The 27,500-nt window shown below is 36.2% G+C and overlaps 2 protein-coding genes and 1 pseudogene across 2 annotated transcripts in view; 2 read left to right on the top strand and 1 right to left on the bottom strand.

Moving 5' to 3' along the window:
• LOC133647682 (uncharacterized) overlaps positions 1-12,544 on the top strand; it is a 27,846-nt gene extending 15,302 nt beyond the window's left edge. The window contains exon 4 of the mRNA XM_062043355.1: positions 12,105-12,544. Within this exon, the coding sequence (XP_061899339.1) occupies positions 12,105-12,142 (38 nt within the window). The 3' untranslated portion in view covers positions 12,143-12,544. The remainder of the gene's footprint in view (positions 1-12,104) is intronic.
• taf7 (TAF7 RNA polymerase II, TATA box binding protein (TBP)-associated factor) overlaps positions 1-27,500 on the bottom strand; it is a 139,207-nt gene that overhangs the window by 99,698 nt on the left and 12,009 nt on the right. The gene's annotated exons all lie outside the window — the stretch shown is intronic.
• LOC133649234 (pinopsin-like) overlaps positions 19,256-27,500 on the top strand; it is a 9,114-nt pseudogene continuing 869 nt past the window's right edge.

The following is a 27,500-nucleotide window of genomic DNA, read 5'->3' as shown; positions in this document are numbered from 1 at the left end:
ATGGAGGCACTAATGAGTTAGTAGGGAGACTTTCAATTCAATCCTGAGTGGAAGCCAGTGAAGGGATTTGAGAACCGGTGTGATGTTGTCGTATAACACGATGAAAAGGTGCAAAACGGAATATAATATTTATATACAAACCCCGTTTCCATATGAGTTGGGAAATGGTGTTAGATGTAAATATAAACGGAATACAATGATTTGCAAATCCTTTTCAAGCCATATTCAGTTGAATATGCTACAAAGACAACATATTTGATGTTCAAACTCATAAAAAAAAATTTTTTGTGCAAATAATCATTAACTTTAGAATTTGATGGCAGCAACACGTGACAAAGAAGTTGGGAAAGGTGGCAATAAATACTGATAAAGTTGAGGAATGCTCATCAAACACTTATTTGGAACATCCCACAGGTGTGCAGGCTAATTGGGAACAGGTGGGTGCCATGATTGGGTATGAAAGTAGATTCCATGAAATGCTCAGTCATTCACAAACAAGGACGGGGCGAGGGTCACCACTTTGTCAACAAATGCCTGAGCAAATTGTTGAACAGTTTAAGAACAACCTTTCTCAAGCAGCTATTGCAAGGAATTTAGGGATTTCACCATCTACGCTCCGTAATATCATCAAAGGGTTCAGAGAATCTGGAGAAATCACTGCACGTAAGCAGCTAAGCCCGTGACCTTCCATCCCTCAGGCTGTACTGCATCAACAAGCCACATCAGTGTGTAAAGGATATCACCACATGGGCTCACAAGAACACTTCAGAAAGCCACTGTCAGTAACTACAGTTGGTCGCTACATCTGTAAGTGCAAGTTAAAACTCTCCCATGCGAGGCGAAAACCGTTTATCAACAACACCCGGAAACGCCGTCGGCTTCGCTGGGCCTGAGCTCATCTGAGATGGACTGATGCAAAGTGGAAAAGTGTTCTGTGGTCTGACGAGTCCACATTTCAAATTGTTTTTGGAAACTGTGGACGTCGTGTCCTCCGGACCAAAGAGGAAAAGAACCATCTGGATTGTTATAGGCGCAACTGTGCCAGCAACTTGAGGGTTCCAGGTTCGATCCCCGCTTCCGCCATCCTAGTCACTGCCGTTGTGTCCTTGGGCAAGACACTTTACCCACCTGCTCCCTGCCACAAGGCTCTAATATCGGCCCTCTTCTTTTCTCCATGTATATGAATGACCTGCCATCTGTATGTGAGGATGTAAATATCCAGATGTATGCAGATGACACGGTTATTTATACTTGGGGAAAGGACGCTGAAACGGTTGCCAGAAAACTTCCAGCAGCCATGGAGAAGGTGGCAAGATGGCTACATGACTCTTGTCTTACATTAAACATTAAGAAAACGGCAACAATGTATTTTGTAAACAAATATAAAATGTCATCCTTTCCAAATATAACGGTTAATAAGGAAATAATACAAAATGTTAGTGAATATCGTTACCTGGGTGTCATTTTGGAGCCAACACTTGGCTTTAAAAAACATATCAAACAGATGTGCCAGAGTCTTAAATACAACATAAAAACGTTCAAATGTATCAGGAATTCATTAACACTGGAGGCAGCTCAAACTTATTTGAATGCAATGATTATGTCTCGTTTTTATTATTGTATAACATGTTGGTCGCAGGCAAGCAAAATGACACTGAGGCCATTGGAGACTTTGCACAAACAATCCCTCAAAATCCTTGACCGAAAACCACAACACCACCATCACTGTTTAGTTCTCCAAAAATATAGATTGTTAAATTTAGCTAACATTCAAAGATTAGCATCAATACGAATGGCCCATCGAATCTTAAATAACACAGCACCAGCGCCACTTAAGCACTTTGTCCAGTTTACATCTGCTGTGACAACTAGAAACACACGAGCCTCCACCAGGGGGCAGTGTAGCATACCCAGATGTAAAACCTCTTTTGCACAATCAGCCTTTTCATATAAAGCCATAAAGGAATGGAACGACCTCACAACAAACTTGAAAAGTCTAACACAGGGATGTCAAACGTACGGCCCGAGGGCCGGATCAGGCCCGCAAACTGGTTTTATTCGGCCCGCGGGATGAGTTTGCCAAGTATAAATATTAACATGAAATTTTTGAATGAAAAAAACAGCTGTTCTAAATGTGTCCACTGGAAGTCGCAATAGCGATTATTTGTATCTTTGTAGATGATGTTACATATGTACAAAATAAACTATATGATGTTAGTACATCAGTCGACACAAATGATCATACTACATAACATACTGTAATTTGATTTTGATATCATTTTTTTATCTTGATAGATTGAAAATTAACACCAATAGAGTTGACTGATGAACATTATCAAATAATTTATTCAGAAAAGAAAAATAACGACAAATAAAGATAGAATACTATTGACCGCAACATGTAAGTGTAAAAAAAACCCAACAACAACATTATAATTTGTAAAATTCCAGAATGTGCTTGTTTATTTTTAAACAAAGAAAACAATCTGACGTTGTCTTATTTTTAAGTTATCGTGCCGTGATTTTACCAGTCCGGCCCACTTGGGAGTAGACTTTTCTCCATGTGGCCCCTGATCTAAAATGAGTTTGACACCCCTGTGCTAGACAAAGGTAGTGCCCTTAATTGAACAATATTGCTGTTTAAAACACCAGATTTGTCAATTAAAACAAGTATAAAATAATTGTAGTTGCATATTACTGGAAAATATCCAGTAATTAACAAATTAACACTCCACTTCAAAATCATAATCATGTCATTGTACCTGTAATAGTATTGATATAAAAAAGCTTTATTAGGATACCCCTACTAACGAGCACCTGTGTGTAAAATCAGTAACAATTTGTCCATAAGTCATTGAGAATTTGTCTAATGCAGGGATGTCAAACATGCGGCCAACAAGTTCGGGGCGACCAAGTATTGCAAGCTAGAGGTACACGGTAAAGCGGGGCTGCGACTCCTTCCCCTTGACCCAACGTAGGGTTATACAGTATACCGGTATTAGTATAGTACCGCGATACTAATGAATCATATTCGGTACTATACCACCTCTGAAAAGTACCGATCCGCTGTATCATCCAAAACTAATGTAAAGTATCAAACAACAGAAGAATAAGTTATTATTACATTTTAACAGAAGTGTAGATAGAACATGTTAAAAGTGAAAGTAATCAGATATTAACAGTAAATGAACAAGTAGATTAATAATTTATTTTCTACCACTTGTCCTTAATAATGTTGACAAAATAATAGAATGAAGAATGACACAATATGTTACTGCATACGTCAGCAGACTAAATTAAGAGCCTTTGTTTGTTTACTTACTACTAAAACACAAGTTGTTTAGTACACGTATGTTCACTATTTTATTTAAGGACTAAATTGCAATAAAAAAACATATGTTTAATGTACCGTAAGATTTGCCAACAATGCAATTTTTTGTGGTCACCTTTATTTAGAAAAGTACCGAAAAGTGTCAAAATAATTTTGGTACCGGTACTGGTACCAAAATATTGGTATCGGGACAACATTAACCCAACGTAAAACAAACAGGAGTAAAATAAACAATGGGTCACCTCACTTAAAATGTCACATGACACACTGCACATTGATATAGTTCTGTGAAAATGGTTGTTTCTTTGCAAATTTAAAGAAAGTGAAATGAAATGACAAATGAGGTAGTTGATACATAGAAGCGTTTTTATTTATGCTTTATTTAGTTTTTTGTTCAATCCTAGATGGGCTGTGACTTTAAAGTTTAATTGCTTTGTAGATACACTGAGATGAAGTCTAACTTCATTGTGTTCTAGATGGTGTTTTTGAAACTGCACCATTTTTTCCCTCAGAAGTGTTCTGTTCAGATTTGTAATATGTACATTTTCAGAATGTGCTTTTTCTAGTTTGGGCTGAAGTAAAACAAAATTTAAAAAAATGGTCGTAGTTGTATGGGGCGGTATTGCTCGGTTGGTAGAGTGGCCGTGCCATCAACCTGAGGGTTCCAGGTTCGATCCCCGCTTCCGCCATCCTAGTCACTGCCGTTGTGTCCTTGGGCAAGACACTTTACCCACCTGCTCTCAGTGCCACCCACACTGGTTTAAATGTAACTTAGATATTGGGTTTTCGCAATGTAAAGCGCTTTGAGTCACTAGAGAAGAGCGCTATATAAATATAATTCACTTCACTATTTTGAAGTTATCATGCCATGATTTTACCAGTCCGGCCCACGTGGAAATAGATTTTCCTCCATGTGGCCCCTGAGCTAAAATGAGTTTGACACCCCTGGTCTAACAGATGACTCTTCATTCACAATTGAAGTTAAAAAGTGGCTTTGGAGCAATCAAAGCTGCTCACACGGTCACTAAGATGGGCATTATGTTTGACACATCAACCTAATGTGTATTATATTTATTCATGAGAGCATTTTTGTTGTAAATTGTGAGGTGTGTGTGTTAAAATCATGGTTGTTTTTACAAATGATGACAGATGTGAACAAAAGCATGTATTGTCTTTGTGTGATGATGTAAATGAGGTGTGGTTGTATTGTATATTAAGTATGTGTCCATGAAAGGGCATTTTATGACTTTTTTCTTAATACTTGTGTATGATTTTATTGTCATAATTTTATTGCATGATTTTTGTATCCCTTTAATTTAGGTAGCCAGGGACTGCAGATGGAAATGAGCTATTTAGCTATAATCTGGTACAGAACATATCTGTCTTTGAGCTTAATGTTTCTGTACATTGTCCCTTCAAATAAAGACTAAACTAAAAAAAAACTAAAAAAAACTATGTAAAGCGCTTTGAGTCACTGAGAAAAGCGCTATATAAAATGTAATTGATTGATTGAATATTTTAGTTAATAATGTGGATTATTTATTTACCTCGCTTTGGAGTGGAGCACGTCGAAGAAGCTTGAGACATACCCACTTCCAGCGCGGTGTCCTGCTGGGAATCTGAAAGGAAGAATTAGAAAAAAACTGTCAAAGTAAACATTTAACATATTGCGCTTTGTAAAAAGAATTTGTTTCATGTCTCTAAGACGTTCCTACCGGAAGTTACAAGCAGTTTTGTCTGAGTTTTCCTCTGAGGAGCAGTTTTTTCTGTTTTATTCAAAAAATTATGTAGAGCACAATTTTGAGTTTTGGGGTTCGTTTTTTTTTTAGATCGCAATTTCCAACTGTCCCAATGTGTGTAAGAAGTTTGATGAGTTTTGAAGTATTTGAATTGGGTCAAATTACAGCGCAAAGAGGCAAAAAGGGGTATTTTTAGTACATTTTTGTCTAAAATGGGAAATTGCCAACTTCATGTTGGTTTTGGCCCGAGGATGTTGAAATTATGAATTGTAGGTCTAAGTGAGACCTACATAAAGGTTTTTGTTTCATGTCTCTACGACCTTCCTAGTTGTAACAAAAATTTTGTTTTGAAGGAGGAATAGCAAACTTCCTGTTGATTTTTGCTGAAGGATGTCAACCTATGAAATGTAGGTCTAGGCGAGACCTACATAGAGGTATTTGTTTCATGTCTCTAAGACGTTCCTACCGGAAGTTACAAGCAGTTTTGTCTGAGTTTTCCTCTGAGGAGCAGTTTTTTCTGTTTTATTCAAAAAATTATGTAGAGCACAATTTTGAGTTTTGGGGTTCGGTTTTTTTTTAGATCGCAATTTCCAACTGTCCCAATGTGTGTAAGAAGTTTGGTGAGTTTTGAAGTATTTTAAGGGGGTCAAATTACAGCGCAAAGAGGCAAAAAGGGGTATTTTTAGTACATTTTTGTCTAAAATGGGAAATTGCCAACTTCCTGTTGGTTTTGGCCCGAGGATGTTGAAATTATGAATTGTAGGTCTAAGTGAGACCTACATAAAGGTTTTTGTTTCATGTCTCTACGACCTTCCTAGTTGTAACAAAAATTTTGTTTTGAAGGAGGAATAGCAAACTTCCTGTTGATTTTTGCTGAAGGATGTCAATCTATGAAATGTAGGTCTAGGCGAGACCTACATAGAGGTATTTGTTTCATGTCTGTAAGACGTTCCTACCGGAAGTTACAAGCAGTTTTGTCTGAGTTTTCCTCTGAGAAGCAGTTTTTTCTGTTTTATTCAAAAAATTATGTAGAGCACAATTTTGAGTTTTGGGGTTCTGGTTTTTTTTTGGATCGCAATTTCCAACTGTCCCAATGTGTGTAAGAAGTTTGGTGAGTTTTGAAGTATTTTAAGGGGGTCAAATTACAGCGCAAAGAGGCAAAAAGGGGTATTTTTAGTACATTTTTGTCTAAAATTGGAAATTGCCAACTTCCTGTTGGTTTTTGCCCGAGGATGTTGTAATTATGAATTGTAGGTCTAAGTGAGACCTACATAAAGGTTTTTGTTTCATGTCTCTACGACCTTCCTAGTTGTAACAAACATTTTGTTTTGAAGGAGGAATAGCAAACTTCCTGTTGATTTTTGCTGAAGGATGTCAATCTATGAAATGTAGGTCTAGGCGAGACCTACATAGAGGTATTTGTTTTCATGTCTTTAAGACGTTCCTACCGGAAGTTACAAGCAGCTTTGTCTGAGTTTTCCTCTGAGGAGCAGTTTTTTCTCTGTTTTATTAAAAAATTATGTAGAGCACAATTTTGAGTTTTGGGGTTCGGTTTTTTTTTTAGATCGCAATTTCCAACTGTCCCAATGTGTGTAAGAAGTTTGGTGAGTTTTGAAGTATTTTAAGGGGGTCAAATTACAGAGCAAAGAGGCAAAAAGGGGTATTTTTAGTACATTTTTGTCTAAAATGGGAAATTGCCAACTTACTGTTGGTTTTTGCCCGAGGATGTTGAAATTATGAATTGTAGGTCTAAGTGAGACCTACATAAAGGTTTTTGTTTCATGTCTCTATGACCTTCCTAGTTGTAACAAAAATTTTGTTTTGAAGGAGGAATAGCAAACTTCCTGTTGATTTTTGCTGAAGGATGTCAATCTATGAAATGTAGGTCTAGGCGAGACCTACATAGAGGTATTTGTTTCATGTCTCTAAGACGTTCCTACCGGAAGTTACAAGCAGTTTTGTCTGAGTTTTCCTCTGAGGAGCAGTTTTTTCTCTGTTTTATTCAAAAAATTATGTAGAGCACAATTTTGAGTTTTGGGGTTCGGTTTTTTTTTGGATCGCAATTTCCAACTGTCCCAATGTGTGTAAGAAGTTTGGTGAGTTTTGAAGTATTTTAAGGGGGTCAAATTACAGCGCAAAGAGGCAAAAAGGGGTATTTTTAGTACATTTTTGTCTAAAATGGGAAATTGCCAACTTCCTGTTGGTTTTTGCCCGAGGATGTTGAAATTATGAATTGTAGGTCTAAGTGAGACCTACATAAAGGTTTTTGTTTCATGTCTCTACGACCTTCCTAGTTGTAATAAAAATTTTGTTTTGAAGGAGGAATAGCAAACTTCCTGTTGATTTTTGCTGAAGGATGTTAATATATGAAATGTAGGTCTAGGCGAGACCTACATAGAGGTATTTGTTTCATGTCTCTAAGACGTTCCTACCGGAAGTTACAAGCAGTTTTGTCTGAGTTTTCCTCTGAGGAGCAGTTTTTTCTCTGTTTTATTCAAAAATTATGTAGAGCACAATTTTAAGTTTTGGGATTCGATTTTATATCGCGCTTTTCTATTGTTAGATACTGAAAGCGCTTACAGAGAAGTGGGAAGCCATCATTCATTCACACCTGGTGGTGGTAAGCTACATTTGTAGCCACAGCTGCCCTGAGGTAGACTGACGGATGTTGAGGTAGAACATCAACAGTTGATGTCTGCAACAAAACACAAAAATATAATGTCAGATTATATTCATTATAACATTATCAGCACTCTTTGTTGATAACATTGTGAGCATATATACTCTAATCAGGATCCTGGAGACCCTTCTTACTGTTAAAACTGTATTTAAAGAGTCGTAAACCGGTTTTTTATGCTCCAGCTATGAAAAAAATTCCATTTATAATGAATAATTCCCACTTGGTGGAAATTAATTTACCACGGCCAGGCCCAATTAACAGTGCTAAACGAGGGTTTAGTGATTAGATTTGGCTATTGGAGCCCGGGTGTGTGCATAAAACACACAACATGCAGTTCTAGTACCTTTCTAATTAGACATGAAGACATAAAGTATTCATTTTAATTGACGAGTTATGTAAAGATGTGTATGTACTATAAATAATCAGGTATGAACAATAAGCAAAGACGACATTGACACGACATTCCAGTTCAATGGTCGTGTGTTTATATTGCAGCTAATGTCCAAAGTTGACATTAAAAAGTAGGGATGTCCGATAATGGCTTTTTGCCGATATTCCGATATTGTCCAACTCTTTAATTACCGATACCGATATCAACCGATACCGATATCAACCGATATATGCAGTCGTGGAATTAACACATTATTATGCCTAATTTGGACAACCATGGATGGTGAAGATAAGGTACTTTTTAAAAAATAATAAAAAATAAGATAACTAAATTAAAAACATTTTCTTGAATAAAAAAGAAAGTACAACAATATAAAAACAGTTACATAGAAACTAGTAATTAATGAAAATGAGTAAAATTAACTGTTAAAGGTTAGTACTATTAGTGGAGCAGCAGCACGCACAATCATGTGTGCTTACGGACTGTATCCCTTGCAGACTGTATTGATATATATTGATATATAATGTAGGAACCAGAATATTGATAACAGAAATAAATGGGGGGAGGGAGGTTTTTTGGGTTGGTGCACTAATTGTAAGTGTATCTTGTGTTTTTTATGTTGATTTAATAAAAAAAAATTTTTTAAAAACGATACAGATAATAAAAAAAAACGATACCGATAATTTCCGATATTACATTTTAACGCATTTATCGGCCGATAATTTCGGCCGGCCGATATTATCGGACATCCCTATTAAAAAGGTAAAGAAATACGTTCACATGTGCAAGTCGCGGAGCCAATTCAAAACTTGGCCGTTAATTGATAAAGTAAGCAGAAAAAAATTAATGTTTTTTGACACTTTATTTTAGGGGAAAAAGTTTGGCTGCGATATAAATGTAAATAGTATGCACGTTTTACAAATACGGACGTAAATGTGTCACAATATATATATATATATATATATATATATCAATCAATCAATGTTTATTTATATAGCCCTAAATCACAAGTGTCTCAAAGGGCTGCACAAGCCACAACGACATCCTCGGTACAGAGCCCACATACGGGCAAGGAAAACTCACCCCAGTGGGACGTCAATGTGAATGACTATGAGAAACCTTGGAGAGGACCGCATATGTGGGTAACCCTCCCCGAAAGCAATGGATGTCGAGTGGGTCTGACATAATATTGTGAAAGTCCAACACATCAGCGAAAGTCCAGTCCATAGTGGGGCCAGCAGGAACCATCCCGAGCGGAGACGGGTCAGCAGCGTAGAGATGTCCCCATCTGATGGACAGGCTAGCGGTCCACCTCGGGTTGGGAGCAGAGTAGAAAAGAAACGGCAGATCAACTGGTCTAAAAAGGGAGTCTATTTAAAGGCTAGAGTATACAAATGAGTTTTAAGATGAGACTGAAATGCTTCTACTGAGGTAGCATCTCTAACTTTTACCGGGAGGGCATACCAGAATATTGGAGCCCGAATAGAAAACGCTCTATAGCCCGCAGACTTTTTTTGGGCTCTGGGAATCACTAATAAGCCGGAGTTCTTTGAAGGCAGATTTCTTGCCGGGACATATGGTACAATACAATCGGCAAGATAGGCAGGAGCTTGACCGTGTAGTATTTTATACGTAAGTAGTAAAACCTTAAAGTCGCATCTTAGGTGCACAGGAAGCCAGTGCAGGTGAGCCAGTATATATGTATATAAATATATACAGTATATACAGTATAGGCGTAATATGATCAAACTTTCTTGTTTTTGTCAAAAGTCTAGCAGCCGCATTTTGTACCAACTGTAATCTTTTAATGCTAGACCAGGGGTCGGCAACCCAAAATGTTGAAAGAGCCATATTGGACCACAAATACAAAAACAAATCTGTCTGGAGCCGCAAAAAATTAAAAGCCATATTACATGTGTCATGAGATATACATTTAATTAAGAGGACTTAAAGGAAACTAAATGACCTCAAATATAGCTACAAATGAGGCATAATGATGCAATATGTACATATCGCTAGCCTAAATAGCATGTTAGCATCGATTAGCTTGCAGTCATGCAGTGACCAAATATGTCTGAGTAGCACTCCACACAAGTCAATAACATCAACAAAACTCACCTTTGTGCACTCATGCACAACGTTAAAAGTGTGGTGGACAAAATGAGACAGAAAAAGAAGTGGCATAAAACACGTCCTAGAAAGTCGGAGAAAGTTATACATGGAAACAAACTATACGGTGAGTTCAGGGACCGCCAAAATTAGTAGGACAAAACGGCGCTCGCCAAATACTCGAATCAGTGAAGCATGTTTAATATAAACATTGTGATTTATAACAATTAGGGAGGTTTGTGTCATGTTTGTCCTCCTACAGAAACCATACTAAAACAAAAAAATAGATTTTTTTTTCCCCTCATCTTTTTCCATTCTTCATACATTTTTGAAAAATCTCCAGAGAGCCACTAGGGGGGGCGCTTCTAGAGCCGCGGGTTGCCGACCCCCGTGCTAGACATAGGGAGGCCCGAAAATAATACGTTACAGTAATCAAGACGAGACGTAACGAACGCATGGATAATGATCTCAGCGTCGCTTGTGGACAAAATGGAGCGAATTTTAGCGATATTACGGAGATGAAAGAAGGCCGTTTTAGTAACACTCTTAATGTGCGACTCAAACCAGAGAGTTGGGTCGAAGATAATACCCAGATTCTTTACCGAGTCGCCTTGTTTAATTGTTTGGTTGTCAAATGTTAAGGTGGTATTATTAAATAGATGTATATATATATATATATATATATATATATATATATATATATATATATATATATATATATATATATATATATATATATATATATATATATATATACACTACCGTTCAAAAGTTTGGGGTCACCCAAACAATTTTGTGGAATAGCCTTCATTTCTAAGAACAAGAATAGACTGTCGAGTTTCAGAGGAAAGTTCTCTTTTTCTGGCCATTTGGAGCGTTTAATTGACCCCACAAATGTGACGCTCCAGAAACTCAATCTGCTCAAAGGAAGGTCCGTTTTGTAGCTTCTGTAACGAGCTCAACTGTTTTCAGATGTGTGGACATGATTGCACAAGGGTTTTCTAATCATCAATTAGCCTTCTGAGCCAATGAGCAAACACATTGTACCATTAGAACACTGGAGTGATAGTTTCTGGAAATGGGCCTCTGTACACCTATGTAGATATTGCACCAAAAAGCAGACATTTGCAGCTAGAATAGTCATTTACCACATTAGCAATGTATAGAGTGTATTTCTTTCAAGTTAAGACTAGTTTAAAGTTATCTTCATTGAAAAGTACAGTGGTTTTTCTTCAAAAATAAGGACATTTTAATGTGACCCCAAACTTTTGAACGGTAGTGTATATGTATATATATATGTATATATATATATATATATATATATATATATATATATATATATATATATATATATATATATATATATATATATATATATATATATATATATATATATATATATATATATATATATATATATATATATATATATATATATATATATATATGTATGTGTGGGAAAAAAATCACAAGACTATTTCATCTCTACAGGCCTGTTTCATGAGGGGTTTCCTCAATCCTCAGGAGAAAAAGAAAAAGAAAAAAAAATCTCCTGAGGATTGAGGAAACCCCTCATGAAACAGGCCTGTAGAGATGAAATAGTCTTGTGATTTTTTTCCCACACATACATATTACGCTCTACCACGGTATCGAGCACTGTTTTTTGGATAATCTAATTAAGACATATATATATATATATATATATATATATATATATATATATATATATATATATATATATATATATATATATATATATATATATATATATATATATATATATATATATATATATATATATATATATATATATATATATAAGCATGTGTGCTCAAAGAGTGTCTTCTCTCCCAGGACAGCGTCTGGACAAGAAGGACTTGTACTGGTACTGAGGGCACCACGCCGGGACAGAGCAGGAAGGGGCCGGGCGATGACCTCAGCATGAAGGCAGTGCGAGGGAAGAACCTGTTGTGTCACTTTCTGCTCCTTCTTCTGCTCCACAAGCAAGTCTATGCTCCTTTTTTTTTTTTGCAGCCCAGTAGCTTCCAGGAAATTGTGTTGCCATTTCCCAGCCAGCTATCAGGGACCAGTATTACTCTGTTACTTTGTCCTGTGTTGTTATTATTACTGTAAATATGGTGGCAAACAAACAAATAACTTACATTCAACACTCGTGAACAAAAGCATTATTCAAGATATTGTTGGTGTTTCACTTTGCAGACACTCAAGGAAGAAGGGAACATTAATGCACTGTTCAGTCACCTCCTTTAACGTCATCTTTATGTTTACATAGTCGGTTTTTCTAAATAAACAGCACTCCTTTGATACTCCTTTTGTGTTGTTGATATTGCGGAATGTTCTGTCCTGTTAGTATTTTGTTAGTGCTTTTAGCGTCCACCTTGACTTGTTTGCATATATATTATATTATTGTATTTCATAATGCAAGGACATAAATACAAAAGCCACAAGCAGTGAAGTCGTCGCGTTGTGTAAATAGTCAATAAAAAGAGAATACAACAAATCCTTTTCAACTTATATTCAATTCAATTGACTACAAAGACAAGATATTTCATGTTCACACTGAGAAACTTTGCAAATAATCATGAAGTTAGAATTGAATGGCAGCAACACATTGCAAAAAAAGGCATTTTTACCACTGTGTTACATGGCCTTTCCTTTTAACAACACTCAGTAAAGCTTTGGGAACTGAGGAGACACATTTTGGAAGTGGAATTCTTTCCCATTCTTGCTTGATGTACAGCTTAAGTTGTTCAACAGTCTCCCTTCTCATATTTTAGCCTTCACACATTTTCAATGTCTGGACTACAGGCAGGCCAGTCTAGTACCTGCACTCTTTTACTATGAAGCCACGTGTTGTAACATCTGTCAATAGCATTGTCTTGCTGAAATAAGCAGGGGCGTCCATGATAACAACATATGTTGCTCCAAAAGCTGTATGTACCTTTCAGCATTAATGGCGCCTTCACAGATGTGTAAGTTACCCATGTCTTGGCCACTAATACACCCCCATACCATCACAGTATGTTCCTGAGCCCATGTGGTGATATCCTTTACACACTGATGTGCGCCTGAGGGATCCAAGGTGTGTAATATCATGGCTTACCTGCAGTGATTACTCCAGATTATCTGAACCTTTTGATGATATTACGGAGCGTAGATGGTGAAGTCCCTAAATTCCTTGTTGAGAAATGTTGTTCTTCAACAATTTGCTCGGGCATTTGTTGACAAAGTGGTGACCCTCGCCCCGTCCTTGTTTGTGAACGACCAAGCATTTCCTGGAAGCTGCTTTTAATACCCAATCACGGCACCCACCTGTTCCCAATTAGCCTGTTCACCCGTGGGATGTTCCAAATAAGTCTTTGGCGAGCATTCCTCAACTTTCTCTGTCTTTTTTGCCACTCGTGCCAGCTTTTTTGAAACACGTCGCAGGCATCAAATTCCAAATGTGCTGATATTTGCAAAAAATAACAAAGTTTGTCAGTGTGAACATGAAATATCTTGTCTTTGCAGTCTATTCAATTGAATATAAGTACTTGCAAGTCATTGTATTCTCTTTTTATTTAGCATTTACACAACGTGACAACTTCACTGCTTTTGGGGTTTGTATATATTATATATGATATTATTGTATTTCATCAGTGTGATGCAAGGATGTAAATATAATATATATCAGGGGTCACCAACCTTTTTGAAAGCAAGAGCTACTTCTTGGGTACTGATTAATGCGAAGGGCTACCAGTTTGATACACACTTCAATAAATTGCCAGAAATAGCCAATTTGCTCAATTTACCTTTAACTCTATGTTATTATTAATAATTAATGATATTTACACTTAATTGAACGGTTTAAAAGAGGAAAAAACACGAAAAAAAATGACAATTAAATTTTGAAACATAGTTTATCTTCAATTTCGACTCTCTAAAATTCAAAATTCAACCGAAAAAAAGAAGAGAAAAACTAGCTAATTTGAATCTTTTTGAAAAAAAAAAAGAATTTATGGAACATCATTAGTAATTTTTCTTGATTAAGATTAATTTTAGAATTTTGATGACATGTTTTGAATAGGTTAAAATCCAATCTACACTTTGTTAGAATATATAACAAATTGGACCAAGCTATTTTTCTAACAAAGACAAATCATTATTTCTTCTAGATTTTCCAGAACAAAAATTTTAAAATAAATTCAAAAGACTTTGAAATAAGATTTAAATTTGATTCTACAGATTTTCTAGATTTGCCAGAATAATTTTTTTGAATTTTAATCATAATAAGTTTGAAGAAATATTTCACAAATATTCTTCGTCGAAAAAACAGAAGCTAAAATGAAGAATTAAATTAAAAGGTATTTATTATTTTTTACAATAAAAAAAATAAATTTACTTGAACATTGATTTAAATTGTCAGGAAAGAAGAGGAAGGAATTTAAAAGGTAAAAAGGTATATGTGTTTAAAAATCCTAAAATAATTTTTAAGGTTTGATTTTTTTCTCTAAAATTGTCTTTCTGAAAGTTATAAGGAGCAAAGTAAAAAAATTAATGAATTTATTTAAACAAGTGAAGACCAAGTCTTTAAAATATTTTCTTGGATTTTCAAATTCTATTTGAGTTTTGTCTCTCTCAGAATTAAAAATGTCGGGCCAAGCGAGACCAGCTTGCTAGTAAATAAATACAATTTAAAAAATAGAGGCAGCTCACTGGTAAGTGCTGCTATTTGAGCTATTTTTAGAACAGGCCAGCGGGCTACTCATCTGGTCCTTACGGGCTACCTGGTGCCCGCGGGCACCACGTTGGTGACCCCTGATGTAAATATATATATATATATATATAATTGTATTTCACAAGGACTAATTTAATAACAGCCTGCCTCTCTTGCGCTCCATTTGCGGGCCACTTAGCCTGAGTGTGATGAATACTTTAGTGGTGACGAAGAGCGACCCGCAGGACTCGGACATCAATGGACTGACTGACGACAATTTCATCACCTCCAAAGTGTCAGGTGGAGATGGAGCTTTTCAAAGGAGTACAAGTGTCAAAACTGTTATCCCCATATTCATTACCACCCATTCACCTCTTTTTGCACCGCCTCCTCCTCCTCATCATCATCACCACCACCACCACCATCATCATCATCACAGGTCCACATCAGCAGACAGACAGAATAATGACAACATCCCAAACTTGTCAGCACCAAATTTCCTTTTGCTTGACTAATAATAACACTTTTGTGTTCAGGCCAACACTTCTATTCTACCTGCAAGGTGTTGTTCTGCTTCCTGTTTACTTTCACACATCTCATAGAGGCAGGTGAAGGTGTTCAATGATGAAAGCATCATTCTTCTTCTACAAAACTACTTTTTGTGCATTGATGCTTGTTTATACATCAAATGTTTATTTCTTCTTTCTTACATACTGATCACGATCCTACATGTGACTACTCATGTATCGCATACGTTCCTACATGTGACTACTCATGTATCACATACGTTCCTACATGTGATGACTCATGCATCACATACGTTCCTACATGTGATGACTCATGTATCACATACGTTCCTACATGTGATGACTCATGTATGACATACGTTCCTACATGTGATGACTCATGTATCACATACGTTCCTACATGTGAGGACTCATGTATCACATACGTTCCTACATGTGACTACTCATGTATCGCATACGTTCCTACATGTGACGACTCATGTATCACATACGTTCCTACATGTGACGACTCATGTATCGCATACGTTCCTACATGTGACTACTCATGTATCGCATACGTTCCTACATGTGACTACTCATGTATCGCATACGTTCCTACATGTTACTACTCATGTATCACATACGTTCCTACATGTGACTACTCATGTATCACATACGTTCCTACATGTGACGACTCATTTATCGCATACGTTCCTACATGTGATGACTCATGTATTACATACGTTCCTACATGTGATGACTCATGTATCGCATACGTTCCTACATGTGATGACTCATGTATCACATACGTTCCTACATGTGATGCCTCATGTATCGCATACGTTCCTACATGTGATGACTCATGTATGACATACGTTCCTACATGTGATGACTCATGTATCACATACGTTCCTACATGTGAGGACTCATGTATCGCATACGTTCCTACATGTGACTACTCATGTATCACATACGTTCCTACATGTGATGACTCATGCATCACATACGTTCCTACATGTGATGACTCATGTATCACATACGTTCCTACATGTGATGACTCATGTATGACATACGTTCCTACATGTGATGACTCATGTATCACATACGTTCCTACATGTGAGGACTCATGTATCGCATACGTTCCTACATGTGACGACTCATGTATCGCATATGTTCCTACATGTGACGACTCATGTATCACATACGTTCCTACATGTGACGACTCATGTATCGCATACGTTCCAACATGGGACTACTCATGTATCGCATACGTTCCTACATGTGACTACTCATGTATCGCATACGTTCCTACATGTTACTACTCATGTATCACATACGTTCCTACATGTGACTACTCATGTATCACATACGTTCCTACATGTGACGACTCATGTATCGCATACGTTCCTACATGTGATGACTCATGTATTACATACGTTCTTACATGTGATGACTCATGTATTACATACGTTCCTACATGTGATGACTCATGTATCACATACGTTCCTACATGTGATGACTCATGTATCGCATACGTTCCTACATGTGAGGACTCATGTATCGCATACGTTCCTACATGTGACTACTCATGTATCGCATACGTTCCTACATGTGATGACTCATGTATCGCATACGTTCCTACATGTGATGACTCATGTATCGCATACGTTCCTACATGTGATGACTCATGTATCACATACGTTCCTACATGTGATGACTCATGTATCACATACGTTCCTACATGTGATGACTCATGTATCGCATACGATCCTACATGTGACGACTCATGTATCACATACGTTCCTACATGTGACGACTCATGTATCGCATACGTTCCTACATGTGATGACTCATGTATCGCATACGTTCCTAGATGTGACTACTCATGTATCGCATACGTTCCTACATGTGATGACTCATATATCACATACGATCCTACATGTGACTACTCATGTATCGCATACGTTCCTACATGTGATGACTCATGTATCGCATACGTTCCTACATGTGATGACTCATGTATCGCATACGTTCCTACATGTGACTACTCATGTATCGCATACGTTCCTACATGTGATGACTCATGTATCACGTACGTTCCTACATGTGACTACTCATGTATCGCATATGTTCCTAAATGTGACGACTCATGTATCGCATACGTTCCTACATGTGATGACTCATGTATCGCATATGTTCCTAAATGTGACGACTCATGTATCGCATACGTTCCTACATGTGATGACTCATGTATCGCATACGTTCCTACATGTGACTACTCATGTATCGCATACGTTCCTACATGTGACTACTCATGTATCACATACGTTCCTACATGTGATGACTCATGTATCGCATACGTTCCTACACGTGACTACTCATGTATCACATACGTTCCTACATGTGATGACTCATGTATCACATAAGTTCCTACATGTGATGACTCATGTATCGCATACGTTCCTACATGTGACTACTCATGTATCGCATACGTTCCTACATGTGATGACTCATGTATCACGTACGTTCCTACATGTGATGACTCATGTATCGCATACGTTCCTACATGTGACTACTCATGTATCGCATACGTTCCTACATGTGATGACTCATGTATCGCATACGTTCCTACATGTGATGACTCATGTATCACATACGTTCCTACATGTGATGACTCATGTATCACATACGTTCCTACATGTGATGACTCATGTATCACATACGTTCCTACATGTGATGACTCATGTATCGCATACGTTCCTACATGTGATGACTCATGTATCACATACGTTTATAATAACATGATTATACTTTAAGAATTATAAAAAAAATTAATTATTATGTAAAAAAAATATACATTTTCAACATTTCTGTTTGGGGAAAAAAATCACATTGTTTTACTTCCTTCTATTATATTCAAACTCGGGCTGTTAAATTGAATGCCTGTGATTAATCCCAAAAAATATATATATAGATAATTCATGATTGTGATTAATCACATGACTTAATGCAATAAATAAGTTTGACAGCCTAAAAATAGGTAAATAATAGAAAATAAATATAATCACAACAATATATTTATAGAATTATAATATTCATAACTATTATTATAAAACATATACACACTTCCAGCATTTATGTTAGGGAGAAAAATCCCATTGTTTTACTGCCTTATATTGTATTTAAACTAGGGCTGTCCAATGTAATGCATGTGATTAATCACAAAAAATACCAATCATGTTCGAACGGATAATTGATGATTAATCATTAAATATTTTACGAGTAATCGCACGAGTTCAGCGTTAACTTTAGCAGCCCTTAATAATCACATCAACCGTGTACGCAAAGTTTTTATTTTCGCTGACAAAACTAGGCACAAAATAGTTTGACTGCATGGAAAAGTAGGAGTGGAAGGTGATGTGTGTGTGTGTGTGTGTGTGTGTGTGTGTGTGTGTGTGTGTGTGTGTGTGTGTGTGTGTGTGTGTGTGTGTGTGTGTGTGTGTGTGTGTGTGTGTGTGTGTGTGTGTGTGTGTGTGTGTGTGTGTGTGTGTGTGACATACATTATAAAGATGCAGGCTTAAAGTGACATTCATTCATCTCTCGCACTTCAAGAAGTGTGTCAGCACCGAGCTAAAACGAGACAACACACACACTCTCTCTCACACACACACACACACACACACAGACACACACACACACACACACACACACACACACACACACACACACACACACACACACACACACACACACACACACCCGGGTCCCGATCTCCCTCTGCTATGGTGATCCACATAGGCGGCGTCCACAACTTCAGCACCGCGGAGAGCGCCCCCCCGGACGCCAGCCTGCGCGGCTCCGGTGGCCCAGACTCGGAGGCTCCGGACGGCTTGAGCCGCGGCGGCCACACGGCGGTGGCGGTGTGCCTGGGCTTCATCCTGGTGGCGGGCGTCGTCAACAACTCCCTCTCGCTGCTGGTGTTCGCCCGGTTCCGGTGCTTGTGGACGCCCATCAACGTGGTGCTGCTCAACATCAGCCTGAGCGACGCGCTGGTGTGCGTCTTCGGAACCCCGCTGAGCTTCGCCGCCAGCCTGCACGGACGCTGGCTGATCGGGGAGTCGGGCTGCAGGTGGTACGGCTTTGCCAACTCTTTCTTCGGTGAGCGCACGCATGAAAATCATTCCACGCTAAAAAAAAGTTCTCTGAACGCTGCGCTGACGTCACAGAGAACCGTTCAAACTCATTTCGAGTAAAGAAGTGCAATTACGTGTACAACTGTGTCGGACAAAATAAATAAAATAAAATAGAATAACATTTCAAAAATTAAAATTAAATTAAATTAAATTAAATTAAATTAAATTAAATTAAATTAAATTAAATTAAATTAAATTAAATTAAATTAAATTAAATTTAAAATATATATATAAAAACATTAAAAAATAAAATAAATAAATGAATAAATAAATAAAATAAAACACAAACTAAAACACAAAATAAAATACAAATAAAACACAAATAACTTGCATTGATTGGAATCAGACAGTAGTGATGATAACGTCCACATTTTCAAATGGAGAAAAACACACAAAAAAAATAAAAAAATAAAATAAAATAAAATACAATAAAAAATAAATGAATAAATAAATAAAATAAAACACAAAATAAAATAAAATAAAACACCAAAAACTTGCATTGATTGGAATCAGACAGTAGTGATGATAACGTCCACATTTTCAAATGGAGGAGAAAAACACAAAATAAGAATAAAACAATAAAATAAATTAAATAAATAAATAAATAAATAAATAAAATACAAATACAAATAACTTGCATTGATTGGAATCAGACAGTAGTGATGATAACATCCACATTTTCAAATGGAGGAGAAAAACACAAAATAAAAATAAAAATTAAAAATAAATAAATAAATAAATAAAATAAAATACAAAATAAAATAAAATAAAATAAAATAAAATACAAATACAAATAACTTGCATTGATTGGAATCAGACAGTAGTGATGATAACGTCCACATTTTCAAATAGAGGAGAAAAACACAAAATAAAAATAAAAATTAAAAATAAATAAATAAATAAATAAAATAAAATACAAAATAAAATAAAATAAAATACAAATACAAATAACTTGCATTGACTGGAATCAGACAGTAGTGATGATAACGTCCACATTTTCAAATAGAGGAGAAAAACACACAAAACATTTTTTTTTTTAAAATACAAAAAATAAAAAATAAAATAAATAAATAAAATAAAACACAAAATAAAATAAAATAAAACACAAATAACTTGCATTTATTGGAGTCAGACAGTAGTGATGATAACGTCCACATTTTTAAATGGAGGAGAAAAACACAAAATAAAATAAAATAAAAAATAAATGAATAAATAAATAAATAAAATAAAACACAAAATAAAATAAAAATAAAACACAAATAACTTGCGTTGATTTGAATCAGACAGTAGTGATGATAACGTCCACATTTTCAAATGGAGGAGAAAAACACAAAATAAAATAAAATAAAATAAAATAAAATAAAATAAAATAAATAAATAAAATAAAATAAAACACAAATAACTTGCATTGAATTGGTTCCGGACATGGCGGCATAGTAGGAATCACTAAAGATAAATCAAAGATTTACTTAACTAAAGCTTAAAAAACTGTTTATGACCTTATAATGATGTTTTTCTACATTATGAGAGACCCTCGACATGAAATGACATCATTTAGTCATCTTTAGACTCTTTAAGCCAATATAGCAGCGACTCTCAGGTGTCAAACTCAAGGCCGGGGGGCCACATCAGTTACATGCGTCAATAGATGTTCTTAATAAATGTACTTGTTTCTCCATTTTGATGAAAAATACATATACTGCATGACATTTGAAGCTTTAACATTATCCAATATTGCAATAATACTTTCAATGTATTTGTTGAAATAAAAAGATAAATACTTCACTATCTGCTGGACTTATGATTCCAAAGCAAGTTATCCATCAAATTGTGCACTGTAAAAATGACAAAACTGTTTTACTGTAAAATTCTGACTGAGCTGCCTTATTTATTTATTTTTACTGTAAAATCTACAGTTGTTGTTCTTACAATGTTTGACTGGAAATGTAAAAACTTCTGTAGTTGTTTTTACACTACAAAAAAACAAAAACTGTCAGCTCAGCTGCCATAATTAAAAGAATGGTGCCGTTTTTACATTTACAATAATGTTTTTTTAAAAACAGTGAATTTTACAGTAAAATTCTGACGTAATTTAACCGTAAAACAAAGAGTGTGTACAACTTTTGCATTTATTGTAATATATTGAAAAAATATATATGTACATTTTACAGTATATATATATATATATATATATATATATATATATATATATATATATATATATATATATATATATATATATATATATATATATATATATATATATATATATATATATATATATATATATATATATATATATATATTAAAGTTAAAGTTAAAGTTAAAGTACCAATGATTGTCACACACACACTAGGTGTGGTGAAATTTGTCCTCTGCATTTGACCCATCCCCATGTTCACCCCCTGGGAAGTGAGGGAGCAGTGGGCAGCAGTGGTGCCGCGCCCGGGAATCATTTTGGTGATTATATGGTGATATATATATATATATATATATATATATATATATATATATATATATATATATATATATATATATATATATATATATATATATATATATATATATATATATATATATATATATATATATATATATATATATATATATATGTTGTCATTATGGTGGTACTTAATGAATACTTAGGTCTACTACACTACTGTATTTAATGTTGTCATTATGGTGGTACTTAATGAATACTTAGGTCTACTACACTACTGTATTTAATGTTGTCATTATGATGGTACTTAATGAATACTTAGGTCTACTACACTACTGTATTTAATGTTGTCATTATGGTGGTACTTAATGAATACTTAGGTCTACTACACTACTGTATTTAATGTTGTCATTATGGTGGTACTTAATGAATACTTAGGTCTACTACACTACTGTATTTAATGTTGTCATTATGGTGGTACTTAATGAATACTTAGGTCTACTACACTACTGTATTTAATGTTGTCATTATGGTGGTACAGATCAAAATAAATGAATAAATAAATAAAATAAGATAAAATCGATTTTTTTTTTTCCCCCATTGCAAGTAAAAATCGTGAATTATTCGAAAATCGATTTTGTTTGACACCCCAAGTAAATGCTGTACATTATTATTACATGACTTCATAAAACTACGGTAGTTGTTAGTAATACCTTTTATTGTGTTGCTTTATACAATATTTCTGATATAAAAGTTGTAGTTTTTCTTTCCAAAAACATGTCAAAATTGTGCTGTTTTGGGGCCAAACATCAAAATATTGATTTCAGTTCAATTCAACGGGCGACACTCATTTGAGATACAAGTGTTTTGAGTTGAGAGCTGCATCACAGAACCAATTCAGCTGGGAAGTTGAGGGACCAACGTAGTCTGTAACAGGGTCAAACTGTGGCCACCACTACAACCAACTGTTGGTAATGTGAAGAATGTATATATATATATATATATATATATATATATATATATATATATATATATATATATATATATATATATATATATATATATATATATATATATATATATATATATATATATATATATATATATATATATATATATATATATGCAAGAGTTATTTCTTTCTATTCATAGTCATATTTGAAAACAGCTAGTGTTTTTACATTTGTACTCTTTCTATTTGTCCGCAAGTAAACTGTGTGTGTTACCTTGAAGACTTGGAATGTAGGAGTTGGAGTACTCCCTTATATCTTATCTGCAGTAGAACGATGAGGCTGTGTTCCTTCCCTGAGAGGTGGGGGCTTTCTTTCTGTGTAAGAAGGAGGCTCTTCCGTATGAGCATTAGAACAACTTAGGAAGCCGGTATGCATATATTAGTCTGGGTTGGTCTCCTGAAATTTCAGTAAAACTTGATGATATTCCTACTTTGTCCTGGTGATCCTTTTTACTCAGTTTATATGTCATCCAAAAGAACTTGGGATTGACCAGTAACTTAGATTCCCTTGGAGGAAGAACTGGTCCGACGCAACAGTGACCGTCAGAGCAAACACAAGTGAAATGGTGAACTCACCTTGGATGAGGCCATGCACCTGGAGACACACCTGGCCATGCACCTGTGAGACACACCTGGCCATGCACCTGGAGAGCAGATCCCATCTAGTTAACTCGGGGAAAACAACATGCTAGCGTCTCCTGGTGACATGACTCATGACTGGCCGCACGGCTCTCATCAAAGGAAGACGTAGTCTGGTCACGCACATGAAGGCCAGGGCGGCCATGGCGGACGCGTCATCTGGGTCACATGACGTGCGTCCTGCATGGCCGTCACAGACTTTACAGCAGCGGGGGAGACGATAATGAGAAGACTGGCGGTCCCAGAATAGATCCACCACAGGGGGTAAGACAACATGCGTGCTCTTTTTTTTTTTTTAAATACCTTGTAGTGGTTACCATGGCAACCTCAAGTCATGGCCGCAGAAGACGTACTTGTGGGAACACCGGCTGACGACGTCATCAAGTCAAGTCAAGTTTATACAACAGACGTGTCCCGACCTTGTCCTGCCTTCGTACGCACGTAAGGAGGCGGGGCTAATTTGCACATTGAAGATACCAAAACAAAAACCAGGTGTGTCCAAACTACTTCCTCTTCAATTTGGCCCGCCAGACAGCACCAGTCCAAAAAGCTAGTTGGTCATCTATATCAGTGGTCCCCAACCTTTTTGTAGCTGCGGACCGGTCAACGCTTGAAAATTTGTCCCACGGACCGGTGGGGGGGTAGGGGGCGGGGGGGGGGATTTAAAAAAAAAAAAAAAAAAAAAAATTTTTTTTTTTTTTTTTTTTTTTTACATAAATAAATACAATCATGTGTGCTTACGGACTGTATCCCTGCAGACTGTATTGATCTATATTGATATATAATGTATATATTGTGTTTTTTATGTTGATTTCATTAAAAAAAAAAAAAAAAAACTTTTTTTTTTTTTTTTTTTTAAATTTCTTGTGCGGCCCGGTACCAATCGGTCCGCGGACCGCCGCGGCCCGGTGGTTGGGGACCACTGATCTATATGATCAACTTAGAGTCAGCAGTCTGAGAGCTGCCATTTTGTCACCCTTGTAAGTAACTCATAACATTGACAGCAATGTGAATGCGTGCACGTCATTTACTTATATGACCCAATCCAAACAACCTTCCCTAGTCTTGGTGCAAAAAATATACATAATAATTCAACCAGCACAAAAATTCAACAAACATGGTCACACATAACACATGAACTTTGTGGATATTATAAATTATTACATTATAAGCATAACAATTATTATTATAAATTATTATATTATATTATAAAAATGGGGCAGCATGGTGGAAGAGGGGGTTAGTGCATCTGCCTCACAATACGGAGGTCCTGGGTTCCATCCTGCGCTCGGGATCTTTCTGTGTGGAGTTTGCATGTTCTCCCCGTGACTGTGTGGGTTCTACTCCGGCTTCCTCCCACCTCCAAAGACATGCACCTGGGGATAGGCCCCTCCCACCTCCAAAGACATGCACCTGGGGATAGGTTGATTGGCAACACTAAATGGTCCCTAGTGTGTGTATGTCAGGAGTCACCAACGCGGTGCCCGCGGGCACCAGGTAGCCCGTAAGGACCAGATGAGTAGCCCGCTGGCCTGTTCTAGAAATAGCTCAAATAGCAGCACTTACCAGTGAGCTGCCTCTATTTTTTAAATTGTATTTATTTACTAGCAAGCTGGTCTCGCTTTGCCCGACATTTTTAATTCTAAGAGAGACAAAACTCAAATAGAATTTGAAAATCCAAGAAAATATTTTAAAGACTTGGTCTTCACTTGTTTAAATAAATTCATGAATTTTTTTACTTTGCTCCTCATAACTTTCAGAAAGACAATTTTAGTGAAAAAATACAACCTTAAAAATGATTTTAGGATTTTTAAACACATATACCTTTTTACCTTTTAAATTCCTTCGTCTTCTTTCCTGACAATTTAAATCAATGTTCAAGGAAAACATTTTTTTTTATTGTAAAGAATAATAAATACATTTTAATTTAATTCTTCATTTTAGCTTCTGTTTTTTCAACGAAGAATATTTGGGAAATATGTCTTCAAACTTATTATGATTAAAATTCAAAAAAATTATTCTGGCAAATCTAGAAAATCTGTAGAATCAAATTTGAATCTTATTTCAAAGTCTTTTGATTTTCTTTTAAAATTTTTGTTCTTGAAAATCTAGAAGAAATAATGATTTGTCTTTGTTAGAAATATAGCTTTGTTTGTTATATATTGTTTGGTATATATTCTAACAAAGTGTAGATTGGATTTTAACCTATTTAAAACATTTCATCAAAATTCTAAAATTAATCTTAATCAGGAAAAATTACTAATGATGTTCCATAAATTCTTTTTTTTAGTTTTTCTCTTCTTTTTTTCGGTTGAATTTTGAATTTTAAAGAGTCAAAATTGAAGATAAACTATGTTTCAAAATTAAATTTTCATTTTTTTCGTGTTTTCTCCTATTTTAAACCGTTCAATTAAGTGTAAATATCATTAATTATTAATAATAACATAGAGTTAAAGGTAAATTGAGCAAATTGGCTATTTCTGGCAATTTATTGAAGTGTGTATCAAACTGGTAGCCCTTCGCATTAATCAGTACCCAAGAAGTAGCTCTAGGTTTCAAAAAGGTTGGTGACCCCTGGTGTATGTTGTCTATCTGTGTTGGCCCTGTGATGAGGTGGTGACTTGTCCAGCTTTCAAATGAGTGTTTCAATCCAGGTCCTCATATTTTGTGAACCACATTTTAGTGTGTAAAGTCAAGTATTAAAATTCCGTAGTGACTGAAAGAGTTAAGTGTGATATGAAGTGTATTCTTTTTACAAAGCGCAATATGTTAAATGCGACTTGTCCAGGGTGTACCCCGCCTGCAGCTGAGATAGGCTCCCGCACCCCCCGCCACCCCAAAAGGGACAATTAGGTAGAAAATGGATGGAGGACTCCCATTGGTGGAGGACTCCACTCGCAAAAACGAGGGGTTTATTATTGTGGACGAACAAGTTTTGTGTTTGTTTTACTTCCAGGGATCGTGTCGCTGGTGTCCTTGTCCGTTCTGTCGTACGAGCGCTACGTCACCGTGCTGCGCTCGTCCCAAGTGGACATGTCGGACTTCAGGAAGGCCTGGTTGTGTGTCGGGGGTTGCTGGCTCTACGCCCTCCTCTGGACGCTGCCTCCGCTGCTGGGCTGGAGCAGCTACGGGCCCGAGGGCCCCGGCACCACCTGCTCGGTGCAGTGGCACCTTCGCTTCGCTCAGCAGCGTGGTCGTACGTGGTGTGTCTCTTCCTCTTCTGCCTGCTGCTGCCCCTCCTGCTCATGCTCTACTCCTACGCACGCATCGTCATCACCGTCAGGCGGGTGAGTTCACGCCCGGTTCACGTGTCAGGTAAAAAATGGCATCTAATATACCCAAAATATTGTCTGATTCAAGAACATTTGAAAGAGTGTAGCTATGAGCTAACAAACAAGCTGATGAGCTTCCAGCCCTGCACAATTTATTTGTACAACGTATACACAATCCTGCTAGCTAACAAACTACCTCCTTGACTCAATGACATTAGCATTAACTACTAGCAGTCTAGTTACTAATCATTAGGCTAACAAACTGACAGAAATCCAAACAAGTTAATGGTGGAGAATTTGTTAACTAGCTAATTAACTAACTAACTGCAATACTAGTTTTAAACCAACCAAAACAATCAAAATCGAGTCACCAGTTAAATAATAAACAATCGTAATAGTTAGCTGGCTAGCTATACTTATCTACCAATCAAACCAACTAAACACTAGTCTTTTTTATCCCAACCTGCTTGT

This window comes from Entelurus aequoreus, linkage group LG04 (assembly GCF_033978785.1).
Source record: "Entelurus aequoreus isolate RoL-2023_Sb linkage group LG04, RoL_Eaeq_v1.1, whole genome shotgun sequence".
Lineage (NCBI taxonomy): Eukaryota > Metazoa > Chordata > Actinopteri > Syngnathiformes > Syngnathidae > Entelurus > Entelurus aequoreus.
This window is presented reverse-complemented; position numbering and strand designations above follow the sequence as displayed.